Genomic DNA, 11,653 nt, shown 5'->3' with positions numbered 1-11,653 from the left:
AGAGCTCTAGCCTTGAGAAAGTCCAAGGACAGTGCTCAGGCCCTGAGCTCAAGCCCAGGACTGGCAAAAAAAAAAAAAAAAGGAATTGAACCCAGGGCTTGATGCATGTAAGGCAAGCGCTCTACCACTGGGCCACATTCCCAGTCTGATTCCATCCCTCCTGCCTGCCTGAAAATGATAGATTGTAGACTCTGCCATCCACATGGAGGTAGGCCTAGGCATCAATTTGTAACAGGGAAACTGAGGAACTGGGAGGAACACTGAAGGAACCTTAAGCCTGTGCCAAGTCCTTCCTACCCCTTTACATCTGGATTGGAATCCACCTCAATGGCCCTCAAAGTTTTGGGCAGCAGAAGCATTTACATACACACACACACCCCATTCTCCTGATCTAGTAGTGGCAGTGGGTGAATAGGCTGGCAAGCATCTCCATAGCCAGTTTGTGTGTGCACGTGTCTCTGTGTGTGCTTGTGTTCATTTACGAGTGGCCTTATTAGTGTAGGTAATTCTGTGTGTGTGTGTGTACACGTGTGCATACATCATCCCCACATTTGCCCATGAGTGTGGATGTCAGTGTGTTCCAGTCTCTCTCTGTGAGTGTCGTCCCCAGTCCCCCATCCCCCCCTTGGATCTCTAATTAGTGGTTTGGGGTTTGTTCCTTTTCCCTCCTGTTCCTTCCCTCAGCAGCGGCGGGTGGCAGCAGCCTCGGCAGTAGCTGTAGCAGCAGCAACAGAAGCCGCCACGCCGCTGAGTAGCAGCAAGGACTCAGAGCTGCACGGAGTCAGAGGAGGCTTGCAGGACCCCAGCCAGACGAGAGGGAACAGGAGCACCGCTGGCCTGGGAGAAGAGCAGACCCTCCCAGAACACTCAGGCCACCCGGTGCCAGCCCTCCAGAGAGGAGACCGGACAGCCAGCCCCCGGCTCCCAGGTACATCATGATGGGGAGCTCTGGGAGGGCTGGTCTCAGATGTCTGGGGAATTGGGGGGGGGGGACACCTGGAGCCACCAGCCCTGTGACCTGTCCCCATAGCACCCGTCACGGAAGCTCTGACAACTTGTCCGTGTTTCTGCTTCCCACCTCTTCCTTAGGCGCCCCTTGTCTCCTTTCCCTCCCAGATCCCGTCTTTGGGGAGCTCAGCAAATGGAGCAGGAAATTTGGACCCTCTGCCTCCCTCTCTCACCCTCCTCATTGGATCCGGAGCCTTCTCCGCTGGGAAAGCTGTAATTAGAGGGTGGATCCCTACAGACAGAGAGCAGCCCCTCCACCCCCCACCCCCCAGTCCCTTCTAACTTTAGATCTCTTCTCTCCCATTCTCCCATTCTCCCTCCCTCTCCCCTCTCCTTCTCTCTCCGGCTCAGCTCTCTCCATCTGCCAGGCTCCTTGGGACCCGTTCCCCAGCCTCAGGATGGCGTCCTCCCTGCTTGAGGTAACTGTCCCCTTCTCCCCCACTTCAGCAAATCAGCCACAATCTCACCGTCCTCCTCGCTGCCTACTTTACCCCCTCAACCCACATAGGCAGGAGTTGTAGTGCTTGTCACTTCTGGGGTCTCTCTGTTGGGCACAGAGGAAGAAAGGTCTGGTGAGGGACAAGTAGAGGGCGGGAGACAAGGAAGGGGAGGGAACACAGGTCAGAGGCATTAAAAAGAGGTTGAAAGAAGATTAGTTCAGAAGAAGGTCTGGACCCCTGGGGTCAGCAAAGCCACTAACTGAGGAGTGGAAAAGCTGTAGAGAAACAAGGACAAGAAAGGGACTAACTCTGGTTAGTAAATGGGCAGAGACAGCCAGCCTGGATGGGTTGAGTTGGCATGGAGTAGCCACCAGTGTACAGTTCTTTGGGGATCCCCTTCTCTGTGCCCTGGGACTTGTAGCCTAAGCAGGATCTTGTCAGGTCTATGTGGGGAGGGGGCTGTGCCTGTGAGTCCCTGATGTGTGTGGAGGGGAGGTAGGCTGTGAAAGAGAGGAGGAGGGCAGCTATGTGTGTATGTGTATGTGTTGGGGGGGGGTTGCTGGTCAGAGGAACTGAGCCCAGGCCTGAGAGGGAACCAAGGAGGAGGGACAGGGTCTGAGGCCGCTTGCCCAGCTCACAAATATTTAGCTTTCAGCCAAAGACAAACTCAACTCTATTTTGGGAGTGGGAGGCTCCAGGGCAGACTAAGCCACTTCCCCTGCAGGCTGGGACCCCAGTATCCTTTGCATTCTGGTCCTGGGGATGAAGGGAATTCAGATACCATAGGGGTTGGGGTCTTGTGAAATCATTGACTCTGCCAGGGCCTCTGTGGGTACTAAAGGCACAGAGCTGGAAAGGGAGAACTCAGCTAGTCACAATATTTGTCTGTCCTGCTTTCTAGGTCTCTCTGTAGAAATTTGGGGCTGGATAGTTCCCCCTGAAGGGTTAGTTCCCTCCAAGAGACTTAAATTTTCCCATTCTCAGGTCCTTCTGAAGTTTTCCTCTCTGTTCCTAGATCCCTAAATCAGGGAAAGCCAGCTCAACCTGTAGGAGGGGTGTGTGTGTGTGTGTGTGTGTGTGTGTGTGTGTGTGTGTAATGGAACAGGAGGCTGTTGACACCTGTGTCCCTTGGTCTGTGTCTAGATGTTGAGAGTGCAACTAGTGTGACAGCTTCGTGAGAATACAGGTGTGTGCCTGAAAGTGTGTACAGGCTGGGCCATCTGACTGCTGTTTTTCCAAGTGAGAGCTGCTATGTGTGGCTGGGCAATGCTATCTCACACCTGTAAACCTAGCTACAAAGGAGGAGGCTGAGATCTGAGGATCATAGTTCAAAGCTATCCCAGGCAGGGAAGTCCATGAGACTCTTATCTCTAATTAAACACCAGAAAACTGGAAGTGGAACTGTGGTTCAAAATGGTAGAGCACTAGCCTTGAGCAAAAGAGCTCAGGGACAGAGGGCAGGCCCTGAGTTCAAGCCCATGACCAACAACAGAAAGAGTGGGGGGAGCTATCAGTAAGTTTATGGCTGAGTTTGAGGTCATGACATAAAAACTATGCTTCCTGTCATACTCTAGTCTAGTAAGGGGACTTCAGATGTTACAGTAGTGGTATATTATCATCTGATCACCTTCCTAAAAGACTATACTGGGTTATCATTGAAATACCAATCCTGAGGAAGCCAGAGGAAAAAGGTACATGGAAATCCTGAGTCCACTCGGGGCAGAGGCTGTGACAGTGGATGTGGGCATCATGCCAGCACTGCCAGCGTTGCCAGCGTGGCACTGGTGCCTGGGGGAGGGGTGGCCCACGGGCCTGCTGAAAAGACACAGGGTGGGGGGAACTCTTGGCAAGAAGTATACATTGTAGAAGTGAGGTTTTTCAAGTCGCTTTTAAGATGTTGTCCTTAACAAAAGGCCCTCCTGGCCCTCCATTGCTTTCACCTAGTTATTGGGTATCTGGGCTCTTAACCATCTTCCACTCCCAGGGAATCCCTTTGTCTGGTAAGGGTGTGCTCTCTGGCACCAGAAGAATTTGAGGTTCCGAGGGAAGCTGCTTCTGTGTAACGGCAAGGCTTACCTGGAAGGGCTGAGATGCTGGAACAAGGGAAAGAGGGAACCTAGTCTGGGGGGTGGGGGAGGGGAGAGATAGGGATGGAGAATTGGGAAACCAGGGGCTGGAGATACACCTCAGTGGCACAATGGTACAATGCTTGTCTAGCATGAGTGAGGTGTTCTGGGGTCCGATCCCTAGAATGAAAAAAAAAAAAAAAAAGGAAATGAGAGAACTAAGAAACGGGAGAAGGCCATGAAAAGTAGAAACGGGGACCTTGGGTATTAAGACCATCCTGATGCCAGCTATGTACTGGGCATTTTCATTTCTGGGTCAGCCTGCTCGCTGGATCCTGAGCTCCCTAGAAAGATGGGGGGCGGGAGGTGGTCTTGCCTTACTCCACATCTGAGAGGAAGTAGGACAGCTCCTTTTCTTTTTTCCTTCTTTCTTTCCTCCCTTCTTCTCAACCTTCCTTTCCTTTCTTCCTCTTTTGCATTTTACTGGTGCTTGAACTTAGGGCTTAGGCACTGTTCTTCAGCTTTATCACGCAAGGCTGGTACTCCATCACTTGACTTACAGCTCCGCTTCCCAATTCTTGGTAATTATTGGAGATAATGAGTCTCAGGCGTTTTTCTGTCTTGCTCTGAACCAAGATTTTCAGATCTCAGCTTCCTAAGTAGCTAGGATTACAGGTTTGGGCCACTAGGGCTGGGCCAATAGTTCCTATCTTGTCCTTTGGCCAAAGATTTCCTTTTCAGTACTTTAAGACCATTTCTCCCACACCATTTCTCTGGTAGGGCAGAGGTGGAGGGGACAGGGCTGGCAATTACTAGGAGGTGGAACTAAAGGGGTCCTGCAAGGTAAGACTTTTGATCAGGAATGGGGACTCATATTCAAAATCTTTCTCTCCTAGTTCTCAGGAGAATGCAGGCGGTCAGAGGACACTGAGGCTGTGGTGAAACTGAGCCCTGGTTCCAGAACAGTTTGAATGGTTCTGGTGCCTTTAGCCTTTCCTGCCCTCCAGGGCCCAGTGTGCCTCTGCTTGCAGGGCTGGGGTCTCCTGGTGGCCCGGGGCTGGCTGCCTTCTTTCACCCCTCCCAACCTCCCCACAGCTGGGTGGGGTCCCTGGGCTTGGCTGGGGCTCCTGTGGCCACAGTGTGAGGGCCGGGAGGGCGGGGGACGGCGTCGGCGTTTTTAAAAATAAACCGACCGCAGGGAAACCATCGGGAGACGAGCTGGGCCAGGCTGGGCAGAGGGGGAGGGGACGGTCAGGGGGGGACGGGAGGGAGGAACGGCCTGGTCTGGGGGTTTTCTGGGACTCAGTACTTTGGTGGATCGCTTTCTTTTAGGTAGGAAGTCCACCTTCCCCTCCTCCGCCGCCCCCTTTCTTCTAGATGCCCTCCTGCCTTCCCCTCTGTTTTCTTTAGCTTTCCTAAGCCCAGGCCTTCTTCCACTACCTCTCCTTCTTTGTTTATTCTGCTTTCCTCTTTCCTCCCTCCTTCCCTTTTGTCTTTTTTTGTTTGGTTGGTTTTTTTTTTTACCTTTCTACCTTTCAGATCCTTGCCCATTTCTGCTTTTCGATGGGTTTCCCCATCTCCAGCCCCTGTGGGGACTTTTCATGGCATTTGCCTACCCTATGCAAGTCCCTTTGAGTTTGCAGTGGGTTCCTCTCCTTTGATTGTTTTTGTTTGTGTATTTTTGTGCCAGTGCTGGGGCTTGAACTTACGCACTGTCCCTTAGGTTTTTGTTTTGTTTTGCTATTGTTCAAGGCTAGTGCTCTACCTTTGTAGTTGGAGTTAAGCATCTTATGAATTTTCCTGCCTGGGTTGGCTTCCGAACCATGAACCTCAGCCTCCTGAGAAGCTCGGTGTGAGCCACTGGCACCTGGCTTCCTCCTCTCTTTCTTACTAGGATTTGAAGCCTGCTTCTAACAGCTATGCTCACATAACCCATCCCTTGCTTGGGGGATCAGAAGCTCTAGGATAATCCTGACCAGGAAACTCTGGGAGAGCTTTTGGTAGCTCATATTTAGGAACCCATAGAGTCAACAGGACCTTAGGAAGACATCTGAGTTGTACATAGGTCTGTAGGAAGAAACATGGGGTGGTGATTGCATACAACCTCAAGGAAAACTGGAGACCCCAGTCTCCACAAGCTAGGAGCTACTAAGCAGTTCATGACAACTCTAGATTCTTTTTTCTTTTTCTTTTCTTTCTTTTTTTTTGTGGGGGGGTTGGTCATGGGGCTTGAATTCTGGGCATGGGTGCCACACCTGAGCTTGTTTGCTCAAGGCTAGCATTCTACCGCTTTGAGCCACAGCACCACTTCTGGTTTTTCTGGTGGTTAACTAGGGATGAGTCTCACAGAATTTACTGCCTGGGCTGGCTTAGAGCTTCAATCCTCAAATCTCAGCCTCCTTAGTAGGATTACAGGTGTAAACCACCAACACCAGGTAGTTCCTTCCTTCCTTCCTTCCTTCCTTCCTTCCTTCCTTCCTTCCTCCCTCTCTTGCTCTTTCCCTCTTTCTTTCTTTCTTTTTTTTTTTTTTTTCCCAGTCCTGGGCTTGGGCTCAGGGCCTGAGCACTGTCCTTGGACTTTCTCAAGGCTAGAGCTCTACCACTTGAGCCTCAGCACCACTTCCAGCTTTTTTTTCTATGTATGTGGTACCGAGGAATCGAACCCGGGTCTTCATGCATGTTAGGCAAGCACTTTAACCACTAGGCCAAACTCCCGGCCCCTCTTTCTCTCTTTCTTTCTTTTTCTTTCTGCTGGCCCTGGGGCCCAAACACTGGCCCTAAGCTTTTGTGCTCAAGACTAGTGCTCTACCATTTGAACTGCAGCTCTACTTCTGGCCTTTTGGTGGTTAATTGAAGATAAGAGTCTCATGGATTTTGCTGCTTAGGCTGGCTTCAAACCTTGATCCTCAGATCTCAGAAGATTTGATTACAGGAGTAAGCCACTGGCACCAGTGGAATTTACTTTTGAAGACTCCCAGTTGGGAACTATACAGGGGCTTTGGAGGGCATTTTGTGTGTGTGTATGTGTGTGTGTGTGTGTGTGTTTTGTGTGTATATGGTGTTCTTTAAAAATATTTTTTAATTATTTTTTTTTCTTGAACTCAGGGCCTTATGCTTGTTAGTTACATGTTCTACCACTTCATTTATATCCAAAGTCATTAAAATATGTCTTTGTGGGATTCTCAGTAATGAGCAACAATGAACTCATCTATGCTGGACAGGGATGTTGGAGGAATCCTGAGTCTTACTGAGGGTTTGGGACCATGAACTTTTGAGGGATTTTGGTGTTTACTTTCTTTTTTTCCAGGCCTGAGCACTCTCTTTAGGCTGCCTTCTTCTTTTCCTTCTCCATATCCTCTTCCTCCTCCTTTGTTTTTTTTTTTTGTTTTTTTTTTTTTTGCCAGTCCCAGTGCTTAAACTCAGGACCTGAGTGCAGTCCTTGGGCTTTCTCAAGGCTACAGCTCTACCACTGGAGCCATAGCACCATTTCCAGCTTTTTCTATGTATGTGGTACTGAAGACTTGAACCTGGGTCACCATGCATGCCAGATAAGCACTCTACCACTAGGCCAAACTCCTATCTCCATGTCCTTGGGCTTTCTCAAGGCTCTACTATTTGACCTACAGCACCACTTCTGCATTTTTCTATGTATGTGGTACTGAGGAATCAAGCCTGGGTCTTCGGGCATGCTAGGCAAGCACTCTACCACTAGGCCAAACTCTTGGCCCACCTTGTGGATGTGTGTCAGCACAGGAGCTTGAACTCAGGACCTGGATGTGGAGTCCTTTAGCTTTTCCACTCAAGGCTGATGTTCTATCACTTAAGCCACAGTTCCCATCTCTGGCATTTTGGCAGTTAATTGGAGATAAGAGTTTCATAGACTTTCCTGCTTGAGCTGGCTTTGAGCCATAATGCTTGAATTTCAGTCTCCTGAGTAGCTTGGATTACAGGTGTGAGCTACTGGTGTCTGGCAATAGGTGGTGGTGGTCTTGAGGATGGTTTTGTATGGTGGGCATAGAAGAGATACCAGTGTTTCTTAAAGATTTCCCTGTCCCCCCCACACACCTTCCTTCATTCCCTGACCTTAAATGGCAAAGATGGCCAGCCATAGCCGGCTGGCTCCCACATGTGATCCTAGCTATTCAGGAGGCGGAGATCTGAGGACTGCTGTTTGAAGCCAGCTAGGGCAGAAAAGTCCCTGTGAAACTTTTATCTCTAAATTAACTACTCAAAAACTGGAAGTGCCACTGTGACTCAATGTGGCAGAGTGCTAGCCTTGAGCAAAAGAGCTCAGGGACAGCACCAGGTCTTGAGTTAAAGTCCTACAACCAACAACACGAATAATGAAAAGACAACCAGCCAATTGGCCTGGAGAGTTAGTATTTTAGCCACCCCAATTCCTTGTCTTGGAGGGTCCTGAGGACTTGGGCTCTTCCATCTGTCAAAAGAGGTAGCTAGCACCACAAAGCAGGATGTGCCCACTGCCCGCTTGAGAGACATTCTTGCTTCAGCCACAGTCCTAGTTCGGCCGCAATCCTGTTCCCTGTCAATGTCCCTGTGTCTCTGCCATCACTTCCTCCTGTCCGCTAGCCCACATCCCAGCCAAGAGATTCCTTACCAGGGTCATGTGGACTCAACCTCAGGGAGATCAGGCTACTGCCTTAGTCAGGAACTGAGGCAAAGACAGGAAGTGGAATATGGGAGGGGAGAGCCAGGAGAATATAGGATGATAGAATGGAGGCAGATACACTGTCCCTTAGTACTGTTCTTTCTCTCAAAGCTGCCCTTTGCTCTCCTCCATTCTTTTCCTTTCTCCCTCCCTTTCCATTTCCTTACCTCTCTTTCTTTCTTTTTTTTTTTCTTTGTACCAGTCCTGGAGCTTGAACTCAAGACCTGTCCCTAAACTCAGGACACTGTCCCTAAACTTTTATTGCTCAAGGTTGTTACTCTACCACTTGTGCCACAGCTTCATTTCTAGTTTTTGATGGTTAATTGGAGATAAGAGTCTCACGGACCTCTTGTGTCCAGGCTAACTTTGAACCTGAACCCTCAGATCTCCGCCTCCTGAGTAGCTAGGATTATAAGTATGCACCACTGGCACCCAGCTGAAAGGTTTTGGGCTTAGGACCTTGCACTTGCTAGAGGAGCACTGTATCCATTTGACCTAATATTCTCAATATCTAGGCTCAAGCAGTCTTCCTGGGTTAGCCTCTGGAGTAGCTGAGATTTTAAGAGTTAACTCTTTGAATGCTATCTTTTCTCTCTGAGTCCCTGATCATCATGGCTTTTGTCTTTGTCTGCTTTAACTCTTTTTTAACTTTTGCAGGTCAGGGGCTCTTTCCCCCCCACCCTGTTTTGTTTTTGTTTTTTGCCATTCCTGGGTACTGATCTCAGGGCCTGGGTGCTGTCCTTGGGCTTTCCTCAAGGCTAGTGCTCTACCACTTGAGCCACAGCACCACTTCTGGCTTTTCTATGTATGAGGAATCAAACCTGGGTCTTCCTGCATGCTAGGCAAGCACTCTACTACTAGGCCAAACTCCAGGCTGTGCTCCGCCCGGCTGATTTTTTTCTTTTTTGTCGTCATATTATGCCTTGAACTCAGAGCCCGGCACTCCTTTGGCTTGCTTACTCTTCCTTGCCTGGTGCTCTACCACTAGAGCCATATCTTTAGTCTGCCATTTTGTTGGCTAAATAGAGATGAAGTCTCACAGATAGAGGGCCCCAGGTTAGCTAAAACTATCATCTAGAACTTAGCCACCTGAGTACCTAAGATTATAAATGTGATCCAGTCGTACCCAACTGCTGGGTCACCTCACCCAGCTAATTCTTCTATCCCAGCTCTTCTCACAACCATTTAGACTCCTCTGCCCCTTCGAGGCCCTTATATACCCCCAGCAACTCCACAGTGGATCTGGCTTCCTGCTTGCTCAGCTGGAGTATTGGGCTTCACAACTCCATCTTTATTTGTTTAGTTAATTCTTTCTTTCTTTCTTTTCATTTTTGGTGCCACCATTATGACTTGAACTGAGGGCCTTGAATTATTGCTTTTTTTTTTTTTTCCACTCAAGGCTGGAGCTCTACCACGGGGGCCACATCTCCACTTCTGTTTTTTGCAGATTTAACTGAAGATGAGCCTCTTGACTTATCTTCCTTCGATGGCTTCAACTTCGATCCTCACATCCCAGCTTCCTGAGTAGCTAGAGTTATAGGCATGAGCCACTAGTGTCCAGCTCACAACTCCATCTTCCCTCTTCCATGATTCAAAGCCTTGGAGTCCTGTCTTTCTTCTAGGTTCCTGTCTGCTTCATTTCTTCCCTGAGCTTTCTGCTCTAGTCTCCATGTCTCTTAACTCTCAGTCAGTATCTTTTCCTTCATTCTTCCCCTAAGCAGTGCTTCCCTGTCTTCTCAGGAGGAAGCACACTATGGCTCCAGTCCCCTGGCAATGCTGACGGCGGCGTGCAGCAAATTTGGTGGCTCCAGCCCTCTGCGGGACTCGACGACACTGGGAAAAGCAGGCACCAAGAAGCTGTACTCTGACCTTTCAGTCCCCAAAACCATGGGGGATGCCTACCCAGCCCCCTTTTCAAGCACCAATGGGCTTCTCTCACCTGCAGGCAGTCCTCCAGCACCGACTTCGGGCTATGCCAATGACTACCCACCCTTTTCTCATTCATTCCCTGGGGCCACAGGCACCCAGGACCCTGGGCTACTAGTGCCCAAGGGGCACAGCTCTTCTGACTGCCTGCCCAGTGTCTACACCTCTCTGGACATGGCACACCCCTATGGCTCCTGGTACAAGGCGGGCATCCATGCAGGCATCTCACCAGGTCCAGGAAACACTCCTACTCCATGGTGGGACATGCATCCTGGCAGCAACTGGCTAGGTGGTGGGCAGGGCCAGGGTGATGGGCTGCAAGGGTCGCTGCCCACAGGCCCTGCTCAGCCTCCACTGAACCCTCAGCTGCCCACCTACCCATCTGACTTTGCCCCCCTTAATCCAGCCCCCTACCCAGCACCCCACCTCCTCCAAGCAGGGCCTCAGCATGTCTTGCCCCAAGATGTCTATAAACCCAAGGCAGTTGGCAATAGTGGGCAGCTGGAGGGGAGTGGTGGTGCTAAACCCCCACGTGGCACAGGCACTGGGGGCAGTGGTGGGTATGGGGGCAGTGGGACAGGGCGTTCCTCCTGCGACTGCCCTAATTGCCAGGAGCTAGAGCGGCTGGGGGCAGCAGCAGCTGGGCTGCGAAAGAAACCCATCCACAGCTGCCACATCCCCGGCTGTGGCAAGGTGTACGGCAAGGCCTCGCATCTGAAGGCCCATTTGCGTTGGCACACGGGCGAGAGGCCTTTTGTCTGCAACTGGCTCTTCTGTGGCAAGAGGTTTACCCGATCCGATGAGCTGGAGCGCCACGTGCGCACTCACACCCGGGAGAAGAAGTTCACCTGCTTGCTCTGCTCCAAGCGTTTCACCAGAAGTGACCACCTGAGCAAGCACCAGCGCACCCACGGGGAGCCAGGCCCGGGGCCCCCAGCCAGTGGCCCCAAGGAGCTTGGTGAGGGCCGAAGTGTAGAAGAAGAGGCCAGTCAGACACCCCGACCTTCTGCCTCACCAGCACCCCCAGAGAAAGCCCCTGGAGGCAGTCCGGAGCAGAGCAACCTGCTGGAGATCTGAGCTGGGTGGGGGGCTGTAGCCCTCAGGGCTGCCTTTCCAGCCCCTGTGGGCTCTGTGGACCACTGCTTGCCCTTCACTCTCTTTCCCATGCATGCTGTCCTGAAGAGACTCTCTGTTTCTTCCCTGGCCATTCTGGGCTTGACTCTACTGCATGTCTCTTCAGCTCACCTCCGCCCTTTGCCATGAACCTGGCTTTTGGCCTAACTCATATCTCAGGCCCTCACCTGCGCCCTCCTTTCCTAAGATCTTTCCTGGCTTGTGTTCCATAGCTTCTTCTCTCCACCTTTTGGCACACCAGTTCCCTCCAACTTCCTTTCATCCAGCACCCAACACTATTTCTCCCTCTCTAAATCCATGACCTCCATCCTTTCTCTTCTCCAAGTTCATTTTACCATTTGCTCTGTTTGTTTCCAAAGGGAAACTTGTCTTCCCAATGTCTCACTCCACTGCTTTCCATTCTCCTCAGC

The 11,653-nt window shown here is 50.8% G+C and overlaps 1 protein-coding gene across 1 annotated transcript; it reads left to right on the top strand.

Annotated features, from left to right (window-relative positions):
* Positions 1–1,406: 1,406 nt before the first annotated feature.
* Positions 1,407–11,186, top strand: Sp7 (Sp7 transcription factor). Its single transcript, XM_090356302.1, has 2 exons — positions 1,407–1,427; positions 9,924–11,186. Exons 1-2 carry the CDS (start codon positions 1,407–1,409, stop codon positions 11,184–11,186), a joined length of 1,284 nt encoding a protein of 427 aa, XP_090212428.1.
* The last annotated feature ends 467 nt before the right edge of the window (positions 11,187–11,653 follow it).

The sequence above is a fragment of the Megascapheus bottae genome, chromosome 2, assembly GCF_031878675.1.
Source record: "Megascapheus bottae isolate mThoBot1 chromosome 2, mThoBot2.hap1, whole genome shotgun sequence".
Taxonomy (NCBI): domain Eukaryota; kingdom Metazoa; phylum Chordata; class Mammalia; order Rodentia; family Geomyidae; genus Megascapheus; species Megascapheus bottae.
The sequence above is the reverse complement of the archived record's forward strand: the minus strand, read 5'-3'. Positions and strand labels throughout refer to the sequence as shown.